Source organism: Rhodnius prolixus, unplaced genomic scaffold (assembly GCF_049639745.1).
Source record: "Rhodnius prolixus isolate KJV_2025 unplaced genomic scaffold, Rpr scaffold_2, whole genome shotgun sequence".
In the NCBI taxonomy this organism is placed as follows: Eukaryota; Metazoa; Arthropoda; class Insecta; order Hemiptera; family Reduviidae; genus Rhodnius; species Rhodnius prolixus.
Genome location: NW_027411592.1, coordinates 65,206,119 through 65,226,357, shown reverse-complemented (window position 1 = coordinate 65,226,357; position 20,239 = coordinate 65,206,119). Strand labels below are relative to the sequence as shown.

General features: G+C 36.4%; 4 protein-coding genes across 7 annotated transcripts; all 4 read right to left on the bottom strand.

Annotated features, from left to right (window-relative positions):
• Positions 1-73: 73 nt before the first annotated feature.
• LOC141450166 (uncharacterized) lies at positions 74-4,884 on the bottom strand. Its single transcript, XM_074120323.1, has 2 exons — positions 4,729-4,884; positions 74-3,621 (listed from the first exon to the last, which is right to left on the bottom strand). Exon 2 carries the CDS (start codon positions 3,569-3,571, stop codon positions 74-76), a length of 3,498 nt encoding a protein of 1,165 aa, XP_073976424.1. The 5' UTR covers positions 3,572-3,621; positions 4,729-4,884.
• A 2,901-nt stretch (positions 4,885-7,785) lies between these two features.
• Positions 7,786-9,710, bottom strand: LOC141448606 (uncharacterized). Of its 2 annotated transcripts, none has more exons than XM_074117092.1 (2): positions 9,558-9,710; positions 7,786-8,500 (listed from the first exon to the last, which is right to left on the bottom strand). In XM_074117092.1, exon 2 carries the CDS (start codon positions 8,444-8,446, stop codon positions 7,898-7,900), a length of 549 nt encoding a protein of 182 aa, XP_073973193.1. In that variant the 5' UTR covers positions 8,447-8,500; positions 9,558-9,710; the 3' UTR covers positions 7,786-7,897. The 2 variants fall into 2 exon arrangements, with proteins under 2 accessions (XP_073973193.1, XP_073973194.1); XM_074117093.1 differs by having other exon boundaries at positions 9,554-9,680.
• Positions 9,711-11,811: 2,101 nt separating this feature from the next.
• On the bottom strand, positions 11,812-15,147 carry LOC141448605 (uncharacterized). 3 transcript variants are annotated; one of them, XM_074117090.1, is made up of 2 exons: positions 15,025-15,147; positions 11,812-12,655 (listed from the first exon to the last, which is right to left on the bottom strand). In XM_074117090.1, exon 2 carries the CDS (start codon positions 12,528-12,530, stop codon positions 11,856-11,858), a length of 675 nt encoding a protein of 224 aa, XP_073973191.1. In that variant the 5' UTR covers positions 12,531-12,655; positions 15,025-15,147; the 3' UTR covers positions 11,812-11,855. The 3 variants fall into 3 exon arrangements, with proteins under 3 accessions (XP_073973191.1, XP_073973190.1, XP_073973192.1); XM_074117089.1 differs by having other exon boundaries at positions 14,934-15,134; XM_074117091.1 differs by lacking the exon at positions 15,025-15,147 and adding an exon at positions 14,800-14,922.
• A 2,742-nt stretch (positions 15,148-17,889) lies between these two features.
• Pfdn6 (prefoldin 6) lies at positions 17,890-20,214 on the bottom strand. The gene is made up of 4 exons (XM_074117095.1): positions 19,991-20,214; positions 19,660-19,730; positions 19,104-19,228; positions 17,890-18,214 (listed from the first exon to the last, which is right to left on the bottom strand). The coding sequence occupies exons 1-4, from the start codon at positions 20,049-20,051 to the stop codon at positions 18,094-18,096; spliced, it is 378 nt and encodes a 125-aa protein (XP_073973196.1). The 5' UTR covers positions 20,052-20,214; the 3' UTR covers positions 17,890-18,093.
• Between the last annotated feature and the right edge of the window lie 25 nt (positions 20,215-20,239).

Here is a 20,239-nt window from a genome sequence, read left to right as displayed (position 1 = left end):
TGAAGAATTTTTTGGACAGGATGAATAAGATTATTTAAGGGATGTACAAAGCATGGGACCCTTTAATCATCAGCTATTGCCATTGGCCCTTTTCAGCTTGTTTATCCAGTTCAGCCTGATGTTTTCTTTGTTTCATTAGATGTTCCGTAGCTGGGTCCATGAGATTGTCGTTTTTATTGAACATTGTTCCATTATCAGTGCTTGGCGCTCTTTTTTTAAGTTTTTCAGCCACAACTTTACACTTTTCATACGCAGTACCACTGCGCAAAATATTCCAATTTGGATGCTTCCTTTCTTGTGGTATACCAAATGGAAATTTATTTGGAGGCTCATCCGAGAATTCCACGTGATATTTAGTTTCTACGCGTTCAGGTTTTGACTCTACAAACTTATAATAAGTGAAAGGTTTACCATCTTTTGCAAACTTTCTATCATTTGATAAAGCGTTTGGCAAACCAAGACCCATACAGCAATCCTTTTTTGCACAGTACTGTGGTGGTGCTTTTGCGGTACCACACTGTGGTGGTTCCATGCAAGGCGGACATGGATAATCACAGTCGCAAAGACCTAGATCTTCCATGGGACAACGTCCTTCTGGAAATTTCTCACAGGGTGGCGTTTTCACTGGGCAAGTTGACTCTTTCTTTTTCTTTCTAAACTCGTCTATTATCTTATTAATCATACAATTTTCTTGTTCGGATTTACACGGGCAACCTGACTTAGGAGGCGACAACATGGGGCAAGGACAACAGGCATCATTCTGTGGAGGACAAGGACATCCACTAGATACATCTGAACAGGGGCAACCTTTGTCTCCCGAACCATCCATCTTTGTACTTCCTAATGGGCAAGTATCTCTGTTTATATAAGTATTTTTTTCTGCTAGAGGGCAATTTGGGTCTGGTAAGGGAACAAGAGGGCATCTGGATTTAGGAGCTAAAGGACATTCTGGAGGTTGAGGACAGGGACATCCTGGTTCGGTATCACAAGGGCAACCTGGACTAGGATTTGGACCGGGGCAACATGGATCGGGATCTGGACAGGGGCAACATGGATCAGGATCTGGACAGGGGCAACATGGATCAGGATCTGGACAGGGGCAACATGGATTAGGATCTGGACAGGGGCAACATGGATCAGGATCAGGATCTGGACAAGGACAACTTCCTGGGTTAGGATCTGGACAAGGACAACTTCCTGGGTTAGGATCTGGACAGGGGCAAGCTTTAGTACATGGACAACACGGATCTGAGCAAGGGCAAGGTTTTGGTTTTGGACAAGGACAATCATAATTTACTTCACCTTCCTCGAAGCACATTTTCTTTGGTGCTAACGGACATCCGGGCGGAGCGTATGGGCATTCAGGTTGAGGAGCCCTGGTGACCATTAAGCATGGTGGTGCGGCGGGGCATAACGGTTTAGGTATCAATGGGCACGGTGGTTCTGGTGCAAATGGACAAGGTTTCGGTTCACGTATTGATAACGGTTTTAATGGGTCTAGTGGGCAAGGGTTTGGAGCAAATGGACAAACCTTTTTCTTAGCATCTCTACCATTGTTAATTTTACTAAGGGGACAGTTTGAGGGCGTCTCATCAGCAGCTCCTTTATTCATCTGCTCTTGCCTCCCGTTTTGAGATAGCGGCAAATTTGTTTGTTTAAATTGATTCGACTGGGCATCGTGCATCATGGTTTGTGATGTCGGTAAATTTGGTTTTTCATCTGATTTGGAGGAAGTAGATCCACCTATCTTGTCTATGCCACTTTTAGTTTGATTAACTAGGGTACCCAGTTTATCTGGTGAAGTTGCTTTCGGTTGAGCTATCATGGTACATATGTCTAGGCCACTTTTAATTTGATTAACTAGGGTGTCTAGTCTACCTGTTGGAGTTGCTTTCGGTTGAGCGGCGTCTTTTTCTTTGCACCAGCTGGACATAAATGTTTGTTCTTCCGGCAGATTTGAAACAGTTTTTGAACCAGCAGAATTAGAAACGGTTGCTTCTCCTGCAGCTACAGGGAAAGGACACACCCTTCCTAGAGGACAACATCTAGGTGAAAATGGACAAACCATGTCACCTTTTTTATTTCCTTTCGGCGGTGATCTTAGACAGCATGGATTTTTCTTCGGACAGTCAGGCACATGGAAAGTACGGGGAGGTTCACAAAGACATTCTATTGGGCAGTTATCGTGTTCCCCACTAGCTATACAAACTGCGATTGGTTTCGACTTTGATGGTATTGCAGTAGTTGGTATCATGTTCACCATCTGCGGAGAAGGTGGATGGTCGCAAGTACAAATTTTATTTAGTTCTTCTAGTGTATTTTCTAGGCTATTGATAACATTGGGTGGCACTAACACATTGGGTATCTTCGATTTCCTCGTTGTTGTTGTCGTTAGCGGCACCAATGGTTGTGTAGGTTTCATTCCAGTAAAGGGTGAACTTTGGTTAGATGGTTGTAGAAGAGGACACTCTGCGAACGAAGTTGGTACCAATGGACATTTGGGTCGCTCTTCTTGTTCACAACTACAAGAACATCTACACGGACTTGTTGTCGTCGGGGGCGCACAAGTGCAGGAACATTTGCATTTGGGAGAAGGAGCAGGTTTTATATTGTTGTGCATCTTGCATGTTATTGGCATACCTGACGCACAAGAAGGTGGTACTATAGGACAATAACACTTACACTTCGGCGGTGGTTCGCATTTAGGCTTTGGTTCACGTGATACTAGAGGACAATCGGGCTGACGGCTAAGCGGACACCTTACAACAGCACAACATGGGCAAGGCTTTGGCGCGAACGGACAAGGCGGACCAAGGTCTATGGATGGCACGTCTTCACACAAACAAGTATTGTCGCACATGTCTATAAGTTTTAAGTATGGACAATCTTTAGGATTAATTTTTAAGTTCGGCGTTGTTAGAAGATCTCCTAAACATTTACTGCAGGGTAAAGGTCTTCTAGAAGCTAGCGTACAATCGGGTACAGTTAAGGCTTTCTTCGTCAGTTCAGGCGTTGAATCCACATGAGCTTTTAGTCCTTCAATGCTCTGCAGTAATTCGGGTAGTGGAGCACCAGGAGTGTATGGCTTTTTTATTTCTTCTTCCAAAGAACTAGCGCCTGGATCTTGATCCTTGCCAAGAACATTAGAGCAGCATGACATCTGTAAGTTTTTACCACCAGAGTCCACTGTCTTTGGACATTTACCAAATGCTGGAAACATAGCTGGACAGGGAACTACTAACTTTTCACTTGTCACTTTTGTCTGTTCCTTTGATTCTTCATCGTCGATTTGTACATCCTCAAAAGCTAATGGACACGGTGGACAAGGATCACATGGGCAACCTTGCGGCGCCAGTGGACATACTTTTTCACCCTTCTTTCCATCATCAACCAGTTTGGCTATAGGGCAATCTTGTCCCTCGTCGGGTAAAAGAGGGCATTTTGGTTGTGCTAATGCGCAATTACGTTTCTGCATCGTTGGACAGCTTTTTTTCTCAAACGATCCTTTCTGTGCCATCGCTTTTCTTTTACATATCGGTTTGTTTAGTTCACACTGGAGGTCCATGTTCATTCAGTGTCAGTGTTGCTGGTTAATCTCTTTGTATTCTTTGTCGGTATTCCCTTAAAAAATAATAACAATGAAATTTTTTAACAAATTTCTAAGTAATACCTGCACATATATGTTACTGGCAGAATGTGCAGCAGCGTGGCGTTTTAAATTTTCAGCCTCCCAAGTACAATAGTTTTTCTGTAAATATTTTGTTCATACATTACCAATTTTCTAAAAAAAAAGTTATTTTTCCGAACTCAAGAAACCTTAAAACGAGTATTTGTGGTAAAAACTCAAAATGAAAAGTTTGACATGATCACCTTTGTGAGAGAAGGTGAATACAGTCGAGCCTCTCATAAAGGACACTCTCACTAGCGACCACCTCCATTTACGGGCCAGTTTTAGGATTTCCCCGTTTTTACCCCTAGCATACTTTCTGTATAAAAGAACCTCCGCCGTCTAACGGACACTCTACATAGCGATCGCGGGCAGGCATTGATTTTGGGGAACGGATTATATGTTTAACCTCCCACCAACGACCACCTTATTATTAAAAGTTCGTTTGACGCGGTGATCAAAATAATTATCCCCTCAAGTTTTTTTTTTTTTTTTTTCTGGTTTTTCCTAAAGTTTCCTATATAAGCTCCATACATCTTGTACCATTTTAATCATTTTTCAATATAACTTTGGACGAACAAGATTATTTTTTTTCCCGATATGTCTTTTAAACGAAAAGTGGTTAACTCTAGAAGAGAAAATAAATGTGTTGGAAGATTTTGCCAAAAAACCAAATCGAGCCATCGTCAACTTGCCGAAAGGTTTGTTCTATTTTTCTAATAATAGATGATAGTATGATGATAAATTTACCATAAATTATTATTGTTATGAATAAATGTGATGATTATTATAAAAATTATTAATTAATTCAATAATATGATAAATGTTTTGGATAATTATGAAAAAGTTGATGCATATCACATAGCTAAATAATTATGCAATTATGTACGTTTTTAAATAGATGTTTGGAAAAAACCCCATATTTTTTCATTATGAAACTTGCCTTCCTCCTTCTAACGACTAGGATCTCCAAATAGCGGCCACTTTGCTTTCCCTCGCCATTGTCCGTTATTGAGAGGTTTGACTGTAATTGAAAAAATGAAAACATTGTAAAAACTTACTGTATTTTGGTTTGTGTAGAAATTATTAATTTTTTGTAATTTTGAATGCAATTTGAATGGATACATATATATATATCTTGTATGAATGGAATTAAGTTTACATTGCTATGTAGTCTAAAGAAACATATGTTTCTAATTATTTTAGATTGTTATAATTTATGTTTAAAAACAATAAAAGTTGTGAATGTTAACAAGAAAAGTCCTAAGCATCCATGATCTCGTTATTGAAGAAGATTTTTGCAGAACCTTTTCTTGAGAAAACTGATGATGGATGAACGTTTTTAACCTGTCAGAACATGCATGCTATGATGGATAAAAATCACCCATGTTGTCCATCAAATTTTATTCTTCATTAGCTCTGCTTGCTTTCTCATCATCATCATCTATCCTTTTTTTAAATTCTTTAAACCAATGCCTTTTATTTCTCTCAACTCCGTGTTCCTCTATCCTACATTGTCTTGTCTCCATTCTAAAGTTTTTTGGGGGGGGAAAAAAAATCGATAATCGGTAGTCCGACGTTTACCTGGCATATGTACACTTTGTCCTCCATTACATTCTGTGAAGACTTGAGTACTTCATCCAAGCATCATTGAATCCAATCTGTTCATTAAATTCATTTGAGTTCTTCCAACGCTGACCAGTATCTATGACCATATAGCCAGCCATTCTCTCTCTCCTCATTTCAGACCCTAAGACGTTCATTCCGTCAAGACGCTTCTTTTAACATTTAAATGCTCTTAAAGTCTTAGAAGAATGGTTTAGACAGTTTTACAATTTTAAAAATGAACTTTAAAAAAAAAAAAACTGCCAGAATATAATCAATCTTCTGTCTTAGACGTGCCACATGTGCTTTCCAGTTTACTAAATCTTAGCACTAAGGCGTATTTCGTAGCACTGGACTGTACATGGACAAAAGTGTTTGACGTGGAATCCGTATTTTCACTTCTTAATCGACCAAAAAACTCGGAAAAAACCTTCATCCTGACGACCAAACTTGACGCTAAACAACAAACTACTATTAAAACATGCTACTAAATCTCGATTTGGACTTACTGACTAGATCAGCGTTTCCCAACCTGGTGGTACGCGAAAAATAATCAGTAATGGCGGACATAGAAAATTAAAAAAAAAAATCAAAGCATAAAAATCTCTTTTCTTATAATTCATAAAAATTATTTTAATTAATAATATTATAACAGTAAAGTTGTATAACATATTAATGTACACAGTAAGATTAGTCTGTCTCAAGATATACGAGAAAATATAATAGCACATTTATCAGGATTAAAATTGTCTTTCATGGGAGCATTTTCCAAAACCCGAAATTATAAATGATAATTGGAATTCAAACCCCTTCTATAAAGAAAATTTAGGAAAAGCTACATCATTATCAATAAAAGATAAAGAAAATTTGGTAAATCTTAAGAATAGCTCCCCGGAGGTGTGGCCTAATTCGAAGTGATTCTGATTCGCTGTTACTATAGAACCCGCCATATTCAAATATAAATATAAAACTATTTCTTTATTTTATATTTACACTTAAATCTAGCGGGTTATATGGTAACAGCGAATCAGAATCACTTCGAATTATTTATTTAGGATTGATATTTCTATTTAAACACCCCCTGATTTATTTATTTCTTAATGGGGGGGCTTCGCCCCCCCACACCCCCTGATTTTTTCTTAATGGGGGCTTCGCCCTCCATACCCCCCTCCTAACCTACCTAATCACCCTCAATTTTTTAATTTGTGTCACAAGATTCATTACAATAATTACACAGAACAACACAAAAGAAACTTACCTTATTCTGTGGAGTCCTTTTCCTGAGGATGGTATACTTGTCGAACTCCCTCCAGAAAATCGAACAAAATTTTATAACATTCATTACACCATCCTCACTCACACTACAATCATGCTTTAATTTAAAAAAAAAACTGCAAATTTAAAACGCTCATACTCATACAAGTTACAAAAAAAAAGGCACCTCAAGTCACAAACAGGGCACTCGCGGGAACTATTAATACATTAAACAGGAAGCAGTTACTATGCTTGTATGCAAGCAGTGTACTGCGCTTGCCCGCGAAACATAAGTACGAAATTCGCACAATCCGAAACAGTTCATTGGTGGGAAGTAGTTTAAAATCTCACCGGTAGGTGCGCTGTACTTCCCACCCCCTAAAAATAAACAGGCCACACCTCCGGGGAGCTATTCTTTAGATTAGCCGAAAATTTAATAGAATTATCATGGGACGGAACTTAAATGATAACTATGTAAAGATCTGCTTAAAGAGATTGGATTGTAATGAGTAAGCTCTATCCAGGCAACACTAAATTTAATTGGTACTTACAGGTAGTTGAATGCTTGAAAGATATTAATTTAGAAGATTTGGGCACAAATATAATAATCCTAAAGAAGAACTTTGTAAATTAATTAATAATTTTAAAGAGGAAAATATGTACGCAATTTTTAATTATTTAAAAAATGTGTTAAAGCTAAGATCTTACACTTTACAAAAGTTTATAAAGTGAACATGAACTTAGAACTCCTTTGTAACAGATACATTGGTATCTCTAAACAAATAAAGATAATAATAATAAAATTGAACTCTCGGAAATAAGAAATTTCACGAAATACAATCATTTTTACCAAGTAGTACAATTTAGCCATGATGTAACTACCAAGTGGTACGCGAGTCACAAAAGGTTTGGGAAACGCTGGACTAAAGATAAATGAGGTTCTGCCAACCATTCTATGCTAGAAAACATCTATGACAGAGACTGCAAATGCTCCGTACATTGGTCACTAAAACAGTAACATTCCACTCCGAGAACTAGAAAATCATTTTAAACAAGACTTTAAATTACTGACGGTTACAGGAAATAATCGTTTCGATATATGTTGGCAGAAGAGGAAGGAAGTTTGAGAGAGAGAGAGACCAATTGTTGAAAACCATTTTTTTTTTTATTTCCGGGTAAACTTGAAAAAAAAAAAATCGTAAATTACAATAAAATGGCACTGTGGAAGGCTGTGGCTAAAGAAAAATGAAATAGATATATAACAATATTATAATGAGACGATTATATTTTGAACACAATGTTTTGAAACTTGTTTTCTTAGTTTTATTCATGCTTGAGTTTCGAAGACCACCTATTTCAAGCCTCTTTTTTCTAAACCTTTTTTTTTGCTCCAGCTTTTTTCTCTGCCTTTGCTTTCTCGCCTTTCTTTTTCTCTGCCTTTGCTTTCTCGCCTTTCTTTTTATCGCCTTTCTTTTTCTCACCTTTCTTTTTCTCGCCTTTCTTTTTCTCGTCCTTCTTCTTGTCAGTTTGGACTTCAGCTTCGAATATGGTTTTCTCCATTACTAGTTCACCTAACTCACAGTTAATTCCTCTCTCAGTGGTGCAGACGATATGTTGTGGGATTTTTGGCCTAGGTGGTGGTTTATCGTAGGTGATCGTACAGGCTTGTTCGCCTGTGCTCAAGGTGGCCAAACTGATCAGGCATTTATCTGCGGCCGCATTTCTAGATATGTACGGCTGGCCGGGACGAAAACAATGGAAGACGACTTGATGTCCGTTGAACCCAATACAACCTGGTGGAGCGCAATCATATTGTCTTGGATCTTCTCGCCAATCGCACGAGACCAACGTCTCCGGTACTATGTCTTCTGTTTCTTCGGATTCCCCATCATCAACGTAAATTGAGTTCTTTCCATTCATTGCTTTATTATTTTATTTATTTGTTAATATTATTCGTTGTGAACATTGTTTAACCTGCGAGTAAATTTAAAACATTTATTAGTTCGTGTTTACTTGATAGGAAAAACTTTTTTAGTGGATTTGTTTGACCACCAAAGAGTCAAACAGCTTCTTGACTCAGCAAGTGCAAGAAAGAATCATAAATGAAGTCGAAATCTCTAATTAATCTACCACTGAAGATGGATGAAATAACGGGTCAGAGATACAATAAACATGCATGCTACGACAGGATAAAATCAAAGATATTACCCAGCACTGGATGTAACCAAATTCTAAACTTTTATCCTAACTTTAAGCTGCACTCCAAAAAGCGGTATTTTTGACGTAATAGTATTGATATATACGAAGCGATTGTTGGTCGATCAGAGTAGATTAGAGACGATCTCTTAACCCGTACCCATAACAGGAGACTGCTTACTGATTCCCGTACTAAAGATTCCTGATCATTTTGTCTGAATATTCTCCCCAAATTATGATTCCCTTAGTTCAGAAACATGCAGACACAGGCATTAATGATACCGTCATTTAAAATAAAAAGATAAATCTGCATTTTTTTCTGTAGTTTATTTCTCAGTTAATATTCTCCATTGAGTAAAGTAAAGTAATTGCCTATTTTTTCAGGAGGGATTTGCGTCCAACTACCAATTAGGTGACGTTGACGGAGGCGACTAGCATAAATACTTTACTATGAATTCCTCATATTAAAATAAAATACAAGACCTAGACCAGGGGAATCGAACCCACTAAACCAACAATACATCTTAGCATTGCGGGTCTAGTCTCTTAACCGCCAAACATACTTTACTATAAATTTATCATAATGACCATTAAATAAAATCCAAAGCCTAGACACTGGGAATTGAACCCACTAAACCAACAATACATCTTAGCATTGCGGGTCTAATGCCTTAACCGCTCGGCTACCGTGGCGCCTACTCTTCCATTAATGCAAGTTTGTATGTTGCTTTTTTATACACAAAAGTTGGCCACACCCCCCAGTAAAATATTTGGACAAATATTGTGCGGGTGGAAAGGCATTGATTTTTTTTAGCTAAATCTATTACTTACTTACTTTTTACATGTTGAATGCTTGTGTGTTAAAGTTTCGTTTCTGAATGAAATAACTGTATGAATGGATTGATTTACTTGAGTATTTGGTGTAACATATGTTTTGATTGTTTTTTAAAATTTATTTATAAAGCTTCTGGTTTTTAATTTTTCGATAAGCCATATAAATAATTATTTATTTCCATTATTTAGGCTTTGATCAAGAAATTGAAAAGTACAATCTTGGACGACGCTTTTCATCCACTGCATCCATTTTTTTTTATTTTTGCTTTTATTTCTAACAAGTTTTTAATTTTTGGGCCGTCATCAATCAGTTGCATCAGTTTGTACAATTGAATATTTGACTCCCAAAATGATTCTATCATCATACTATAAACTTTTAGCAAGAGTTTCTCTTTGAGCCAGCAAATGTTGCGTTTTTATGGAAGTTGAAGACATTCTCTATACCCAAGTAATGAATCTGATGATGTATTAAAATACGAAAACGTTCAAATTAAAAAAAAAAAAATACGATGAAAAAAAAAAATTACACGAGGTGTGTCTACTAAATAACGAGACTGATGCTGTAAAACATCTGATTTTAAATTTATACATATTTAGTTATTATCACCTTCAATATACACCCCTCCCCTATCCCTACAACGCTCCATGCGGATTTAGTGCATTGTTCTGAAACAGTGCTGGAAGTCTTTCTGTGAGCTACCGCATGACGCGTGCCGCTTTTTTATTTCACAGCTTCACAGCGGATTGAAATCGTGTTCCTTTTAAAATGCAGAGATTTGACTTTGGGGGAACAGATAAAAGTCACATGGGGCCGCGCCAGGTCAGGCGAATAAGGCGGATGGCCTAAAACGGGGATGTTTGTACTTCTTGGCTTGATGGTGAACCCCGTGACTTGTTCTTCCCTCAAATTGGGTCGTTTTTTTTTTCCTTACTCTTTCACGGAGTTTGAGCAAGCTCAACACGTTAGTGATATTGATTAATTATAATCGATATTTTCATCCGTTTTGGACACGGAAGGGCGACCCGGGCGGTCATCAACTCCGACGTCTTCTCGGCCATCTTGGAAAACGCTTGTAACCACTCAAAAAACTCGCACAGGTGATTAACATTCATCGCCATAAACTTCTTTTAATAAAAGATAAGCTTCAGTAGCGATTTTACCAAAGTTTTGATGTGAAATTTCACGACAATTCGTTGCTCTACTACGTTGTGTAGTATCATGTTTTGGGCAAAACGAAACTAAACACCTCTTACACAAACGACGGTTTCGGTCAGACAGATTTCTCTACAAACACGTGAGGGGCTGCAATCGAAAGAGAAGGCTTTAAGCTGCACAGCTGTCGGTTGTTAGGATTTGGCGCATGCATAGTTCTTCTGTAGCATTATCAGTCTCGTTATACATAATAGCCACACCTCGTATACCGTATTTACTCGAATACAGGTCGCTTCTTTTGCCCTTAAATCAATTTACAAGTTTCCTACCCATAATTAATATATTATAATACAAACCTTTTTTACATTGTTACATTTATTAGTAACTAAAGTAATCTCATATTTCTTTAACTATTGCTTAACTTGTAACTACCAATTAGGTATCGTGGACGCGGGCACTTATAGTTCAATTAAAATTTTGTTTTTAACAAAAAGTAGGACCCCCCTCCCCACACATGACTCAAACGAATTGACCTCAATCTGAGGTTCAAAATGTTGGAAAAGACTACTCGACAAACGTTGAAAACTGACCCTGACGAACAAAAGAAAATTGTATATCGCTGTACTTGCTCTAATATGGACGTACGCTATACAACTCTACGGAAGGGCCAAAAAAAAATCGAACATCAACCGACTTTAAACCTTACAGCCCTAAAATTCTGAGTACAATTTTTAACGCTCCCTTCTACGTCTCCAATCATATAGTTCATTCTGATCTGAATATTCTTCTCGTTTCTGGGAATAGCCCCAATCTCTGCTGCACAAAACTACACAGTCATTACAACCCCTCTGATCCACAACATGTCTACTACAAGCTCTTCCTTCAAATCCACATCGTAGACTAAAGCGGCTGGTGGCCAAGCGACCATCTCAATACATAACGCCCATCTCCTAGGATGGTTAAGCTTGCCAACCTGGGCGAACTAATGGCTTCTCCATCATTGGATGGTCTACTTTCAACCCAGTGACATTGATTAATTGTGCTTTATTGAAGCTAAAAACCAAAATTAGGAGGAAAGATAAAATAAAAACGAACAACAAAGTTTTTGTAAGACCATTAATTTATTAACAATTGACAATCACTTAGTTACTTCTTTTTCTTAGCGCCACCTTTCTTTGCTTTCTCTTTTCCCTTTTTCTTAACACTTTCCGTATCATCAGCTTGCTGCGCTGGCAAAGCCGCTTCCATTTCGGTGGACTTGGTCACAGCTTCCGGCTTCTTCATACAGAAATCCTGCGGCGTAACGTTAGTCTGTCTATCTGTCTTGCAGACTCTCCTTTTAGGCATGGGCGGCGGTGGTGGAGGCTTATCGTAGGCAATGGTGCAAGCCTGTTCTCCGGTCTCCAGATTGCCTAGTTTCAATAGGCAAGCATCAGTGCTGGCATTTCTCGCTCTGTAAGGTTTGCCAGGCTCATAGCAGTGAAAGATCACCTGATGCCCGTTGAACCCGAAACATCCTGGCTGGGCGTATTCATAGCCTTTCACATCCAGTTCCCATTCACCGGGAAGTTTTCCATCAGGGATTTCCTCATTGGCCGTAGGTAAGGTTTCACTTGTTGCAGTGTCTGCATCGCCGCCGCCGCCTCCATCTGCTGTTGATTTGATCGGTTCAGATTTGCCGCTTGCTCTCTCTCCTTCCGTTAAGTCCGATTGAAGTTGTGGCAATTTTGTTGGACGTAACTTTTCATTCTTCTGTTTACTCTTTAACGCTTTGGGCTGTCTACTTTGGTCATCCTCCAATAATTCTTGCTTTTGCTTCATTTTCTTATGTTTATCTTTTGTTTCCTCTATTTATAATAAACAATTCTCTTGAACAAAACTTTTTCTTTTCGATACTTTTTTCTAATAATTAAATATTTTAAATTTATTCAGCGGCCATGGTGAATCTGAATTAGAAAATAAAAAGAAGTTAAGTTTCTTAGTACAATACTGAAACCAGTTAGGATAAATATATCAAATTTAGCTCGCCTTTCAACGATTTTACTAAAAGGTACTAAATGGAGGTAAAAAAAAGGTAAAGTAATTGCCTATTTATTCACGCAGGCTTTAAATCCAACTACCAAATTAGGTGTCGTGGACGGAGGCGACTAGCAAACATACTTTACTGTAAAATTCTCATATTAACCATTAAATAAAATCCAAGGGGAATCGAACCCCACTAAACCCACAATACATCTTAGCATTGCGGGTCTAGTCTCTTAACCGCCTAACATACTTTACTGTAAATTTCTCATATTAACCATTAAATAAAATCCAAGGCCTAGAGACCTGGGGAATCGAACCCACTAAACCAACAATACATCTTAGCATTGCGGGTCTAGTCTCTTAACCGCCTAACATACTTTACTGTAAATTTCTCATATTAACCATTAAATAAAATCCAAGGCCTAGAGACCTGGGGAATCGAACCCACTAAACCAACAATACATCTTAGCATTGCGGGTCTAGTCTCTTAACCGCCTAACATACTTTTACTATTAATTTCTCATATTAACCATTAAATAAAATCCAAGGGGAATCGAACCCCACTAAACCCACAATACATCTTAGCATTGCGGGTCTAGTCTCTTAACCGCCTAACATACTTTACTGTAAATTTCTCATATTAACCATTAAATAAAATCCAAGGCCTAGAGACCTGGGGAATCGAACCCACTAAACCAACAATACATCTTAGCATTGCGGGTCTAGTCTCTTAACCGCCTAACATACTTTACTGTAAATTTCTCATATTAACCATTAAATAAAATCCAAGGCCTAGAGACCTGGGGAATCGAACCCACTAAACCAACAATAAATCTTAGCATTGCGGGTCTAGTCTCTTAACCGCTAATAAATTTAGTTATTTATTTACATTGCCAAATTTGTATTAAAATGTATAGCCTAGGTAGGTCTTAGACCGTCAGGCGAGTTACCACATTTAATACAAAAAGAAGAATAATAAGGTTGTATAAATCTAAACAAATTAAATTTTAATTTTTACATTACAAAACAGAAAAAGTAATTAATAATATGTAGTAAAAAATTATAAAATAATCTCTTTAACAATGCTCGAGCGACGATGATACGCATCCCGAACATGGGCAGCAAGAACCGACCAATCCCTACCATTCATTATCTAGCAAACACTCTGATGTAAGAAGCTGCATACTACCAAAATACCCTGAGACACAAGTCATTATACTTGGGGGCACACAGTCATGAAGTGATTCAAGTCCTCCAATACATTCTAAATTACATAGAGGGACAGTCCTGGCGATCCCTTTTGTGTACCAGAATTTGTTCCACTATCGGTTTACTTCTCGGAGAAGCCAACGGTTCCGTCCACAGAAAATTTGTCCGATCTCTTTTTCTACGATTGTCTGTCAGTTTTGTATATATATGCATACTTTTATCGATATCATTATTCTAGAAAAACTTCGTTTTAGGGTAGTTCCTGAGCTGAAGCCAAGGGATATGTTTCCCTATGTTAGTTTACATTTCAGGCTAATGAAAAAATTTGAGTAATTAATTCAATTTGACTTAGCTGTTCGGGATTCGAAGGAAATTCGTAAGTTCGAACCTTGAGTAAGTTAGTAAGCGGAAGACACGCACACCAATTTTTTTTTTTTTGTGCTTTCGCAAGAAGTCAACAAATATCGTCATACTAAGATTCACTGTCTTCTTATCGTCTAGTTTGTTGAAGTATGCAATTAAGTTAATTTTCCCCCGAATCTTTAAATTTCATTCATTGAATTCAGCAGGGTTCTACGGTTTTCCTTATGGATACACAAATCATAACTGAAAGATAAAAGGATCTGAAGGATATTTGCACCTTGCATGCATGAACGCTACACTGATTTATGCTAGAGCGAAACTAGATATCGGATAGGAATCGACAAAAAAAAAAAAAAAAATCTGAGGTTGTTTTGTACTTGGGCTTCTGCAAAAGATTCGGGCAGAGGAAGACCCAATAACTTCCAAAAAGATGGTGATCAAGAAAAAGAATTTAGAATTCACTTCGGAATTGGGCAGTTCAAATATTGCTTACATTTTTCTACGTAAAACCTGACTGTATTAAATGTTAGTTTTGAGTCCTAACACCGATCTCAAGGCGTTTAGAATGGGTAGATACATTTCTGAGCATGGAACCTAATTTTGAAAATTCACTTATTTACGACATACCTTTTAATTTTTTATTTATTATTTTTTTTAATCAGATGTTATAAATAGTAATAATGTAATCCAAGGTTGAATTTCGTTGAAGGTAACTAACCAGAAATTGTATAATACACTAAGTCACAGGATAGATTATAAGTTATTTTACAAAAAATTTTGATGTAAAAGTAATATTTTTTTTTGGAATCTCTACTAATTAGAACCATATGCGGAATGAAATTATTTCTGTTGTCTAACAGATGACTATCAAGTCCCTTTATTTTTTGGTTTCTATATTTGTTTTCATGTTTTAGCCTAAGCCCTAAATAATAAAGTTCTTTAATAAAAATAAAGTTCTTGAAAAGTTGTGTTTATATAAAAATATAAATAGATGAAATAGAATTCTCTACACCAAACTAATTGATCTACTTCAGATGGCTGATTGATTGATGCAAGTGCAAAACAGATCAGAGATGCAATGATCATGCTTGTTATGATGCAAATATAATCAACTATATTTATTTAAAATTCTTTATAACTTCTTATAATTAGTTGTAACAAGTATTGGAACATTGGTAGTTGAACGTAAAGCCTGAAAAAATAGGTATACGTTACATCTTTGTCAAAGTACGTTTAACATAGAATTACCATTTAAAATAATCGAAACAAAATATCAAATGATTTATCACTGACTGTATTAAATGATATTTTTGATTTTCAACCGTTGTTAGTTGATGATTTTGGGAGTATTGAGATGTGGGGTCAATCAAATTCAATTCAAACACAAAATGTTTGTTTCATCTCGCTAACGTTTCGATAAATCTACGAGGGTCGTTTGAAAAGTCCGTGCAAAGTCAGAGAGATAGCACCACTGGCGCGTATCGAGGTTATGTTTAGTTAGTAGCATCTCTTGGAAGAACACACACCAAGTTTCAGCCAGATCGGTCTATTTCTTTGTGTTTGGCATTCGTTTGAATCGAGGAAGTCGAGTGATTTTCAAAAAATGGACGAAAAAGAATTTCGTGTGTTGATTAAACACTACTTTATGAAAGGCAAAACGCCTCAGGAGACTAAAGAGAAGCTTGATAAACATTATGGTGACTCTGCACCTTCGATTAGAACAGTTTATAAGTGGTTTCAAAATTTTCGGAGTGGCCATATGGGCACAAGTGACGCTGAACGTTCTGGACGCCCTGTTGAGGTTACTACTCCAGAAATCATTGATAAAATCCATGATATGGTGATGGATGACAGAAGAGTGAAGGTGCGTGAGATTGCTAGTGCTGTGGGCATCTCGAATGAACGGGTACATAATATTTTGCATCAACATTTGGACATGACAAAGCTATCCGCAAGATGGGTGCCGCGATTGTTCACGCTTGACCAAAAACGAAATCGTGTGAAGTGTTGGCAAGGACGGTTTGCAGATGTTCCAGAAGAATCCGCAGGACTTTTAAGCGTCGTTTCGTCACTGTGGATGAAACATGGATACATCACTACACTCCTGAGACCAAAGAACAATCTAAACAATGTGTTACCAAGGGGGAATCCGCGCCAAAAAAAAAGCGAAGACCGTTCCTTCGGCGGAAAGATTATGACTTGGGATTCGCAAGGAATAATTCTCATCGACTATCTGGAAAAGGGTAAAACCATATTATTCATCGTTGTTGGACCGTTTGAAAACCGAGCTGCAAGAATAACGCCCACGATTGGCCCACAAAAAAGTCCTTTTTCATCACGACAACGCACCAGCTCACACCTCAGCAGTTGTGGTCGCAAAATTAATGGAAATAGGGTTCCAACTCGTTTCACATCCCCCCCTTATTCTTCAGACTTGGCTCCCTCGGACTACTATTTGTTCCCCAATATGAAGAAATGGCTGGCGGGAAAAAGATTTTATTCAAACGAAGAGGTGATTGCAGAAACGAATGGCTATTTTTCAGTCTTGGACAAATCCTATTATTCGGAAGGGATCAACAAACTAGAGCAGCGTTGGACGAAGTGTATAAGCCTAAAAGGAGACTATGTTGAAAAATAAAAAAGGTTTACTCCAAAAAATTAAGTAGTTTTTATTTTTGCACGGACTTTTTTTCAAACGACCCTCGTATTATACATGTTCTGGGTAATATAAAATTTTGTAGAGTTTAACTTTAAGCTACTGCATCATAACTGTTATGATGATGTAGCTTAAAGTTAAAACTCCACAAAATTTTACACTACCCTGAAGATGTATAATAGATTTATCGAAACGTTGGTGAGATGAAACAAAAAAAAAATATGTGTTTTGAATTTATCGATTGACCCACATCTCAATAGTTCCAAAATCACTGTATCAAATGTTAAGCTTTGGAGTCTTAACACCGATCTCAAGAATTTTACTTCTGTACTCCACTGAAGGGTGTTACCATCAAACGAAATATAATATATTTAAGTAGTTTTCTACAAGTGAATCGAATTATTTGTGATTTTTTTGCGTTTTTTTGCCTTACCTTTCATTTTGTGAAATAAACAATTTTGGGCAAGAGCTACAGGTTTTTTTTAACTTATGTTGTTTATAAAAAATATTTAGTGTAGGCACTGAACCTTGGTTAACACTCTTAAAAGTAAAATAAAAGACATTAATTTCTTTAAGAAAATTTAATGAACAAAACAATATACTTAGAAAATTCAAATAAAAAAAAAAAAAAAATCATTTACAACTTTTACATGTTAGCAAAAATATGGTGAATATTTGGTTATACATTTTTTCTTCTTCTTTTTCTACGTTAATTCTTCTTTAGAATCTTTCTAAGTTATGGTTCACTCCACTCGAAAAAACTCAAAAATCGTGAAAAAAAATATATTGGTGGCAGTGAATTTATTTTCTCAACTACAGTACAGGTTCAGACCTGTTTTTTTACATATGTACGTATACAATGAGAAATATTAGTTTTATTAGTATAAATTAAATTTGATGCTGATTGTATTCTTTTTTGGTGGGTGGGGGCACGAAAGAGAATATAATTTAGGCAGAAAATAATAGTAATTATATTATTAGTGGCTTAGATTTTTGCATTTTCAATCAATTTTTGTAAAAATTCGAAAATTGAATAAAAATATAACTCAAAAGATTTTACAGCAGACATCAGCTGGAGAAGAGATAGGATGTCAGACTTCTTCAACATTCAAAGAGAAATTTTTATGAAGATCACGCTTTCACAGCTGCTTTAGCTTGTTCCTGTTGGTACTGCATATGTAGTTTATTTAATTTTTCTTTGTACTGTTCTTGTTTAGCGTCCAAAGAGGATATCATATCATCCATTCTTTTCCTGAAACGCATATAAAACAATAGAATGATATTCGATTTCTTTAAATTTTAAACTGTCCGGTAGGACAATTGTATTAGGGTTGATTTTGGTGTAATTATATTTATTTGGAAAAGTAAATTTTAACCAAAACGTTGTGAAAACAAGGTTTCATTTGAACTAAACATCTCACACAAAAGCCAAAATAATCTATGATTATGTTGTATAGGGGCTACAATGTTAAGAATTGAATAAGGTGCCTTAGAAGGTTAGGGCCCTGGTGGAAAGGCAGGCTTTACGTACTACGGTTGGTTGTATTATCGGAACGGACAGTATACTCAAGATACTAGAGAGAGAGATGTGCCTTAGAAGTCTAGATTTACCCGAGACAAGTTCTGATCTTAAAGTGATAGTTCCGAATCTAATACAATGTGTCAAAGAATTTGTTCCAACGGGACAAACAATTACTGAAGCGTTTTGCTAGCCAGAATTCGTCGCAGTCGTAACAGAATATCAGAATGAAAACCGTTCATCAGAATGATAATGCACAACTCACTGATGGTTCAAACGTCTATGAGTTGAATCAAACGACAGAACACTTGCAATGACTTCCTAGATATACCCATGGCCATAAACCATGTATGCAATTTCTTAGCTTCAGTGAACCTACAGACAAACGTGAGCTCATCACCACATACACTTACTCACACATCTACAAAATTCCTACATTGTTAATTCTAAAATCGCGTACAATGTGATAACTAATCACCTCCTTAATTGAGGAACGATAAACTTTTAGATAGCAATGCTTACAGGCTGTCTCCCAATCAAATCTAATCCGATAACACATTAGAGCAAGGACAAAACGTCATAAGTTTTTAAGCCAAATCAACTTTTTAAGTATTTTACTTACAATTCACCATTTATATAATCAATTCTTTTCGCAACGTTTTGTTTTGCTTCAATTAATTCTTGCTTCACAAGTACTGGTCCAATTAGTTTGTATACTTCTCCATCTGGTTTTAATAATTCCAATTCCTAAAAATACAAAAAAAATGATTTACTCCATTAATTTTGGGAACTACAAATTGAAGGTACAAAGTTGTTTAGTCACAGAAAAGAACGGTTCTAATAGTTCTTAAGATTTTTTGTAATTTAACGCTGATTACTCTGGTTTCAATTTCTTGGGTATAGTTAAGAAAACATTTTAAAAAAACTTTCTTTGATCAATACACTTTCTTAGTTCAAACATTGTATTCATTCCTCACTGATTAAAGAGTAAATATTGCATTTTAGCCAGATTTCTTAAAAGTAAAAATAAACTTAGTTCTATTAAAAGAGATTAACAAACAAACCACAGTAATAAATAATAGCAAATAAGTTTAGGAGCTTAGCTCCCGAAGTTTCCCTTATATTCAGCAATGAATAAAAACAAAACAAAGAAATCTATAGATAATGTACAAAAATACCTGTTTTACGCCTAGATTTTCATGTAGTTGTCCATCTAATACCTGCCTCTGTGAGATTGCCTTATGATATTCTGTAAATAATTTTTTCAATTTCTTTAGAATTTTCGCAAAAAATTTGAATGATTTCATTTTATAATGCATTGCAGAACGTTATTTTAACCACGTAAATATATTAACAGTTAACAATTACAAATTTTGAAAAGAACCATAAGTTCTACACACAAAGATGCACAGTACATTTGTTTAGAATTAAGAAAAAAAAATCAATGAATAGTCTTCTGTTGATCATTATAGCATTATTGACTTACCGTCTAAAAATAGCAGTACTTACCTTTTTCAACAGCTTTAAATTTATCCAATTCAGATTGTAGTTTATTCTGTATGTCATCCATGTTTCAAAATATTTAATTTCAATATTATTCGCAAGATTATTTAATAAATCAATTGAAACACTAAAGCGTATTTGGATTAACTACAAATATTCAATGTAAACTCTTACTGTACTTGCACAATGTGTAGTATAACCTCCAGCAATTGATTAGGTTAGGCAATCAATTGCAGGAATTAAGAATTAACCTTT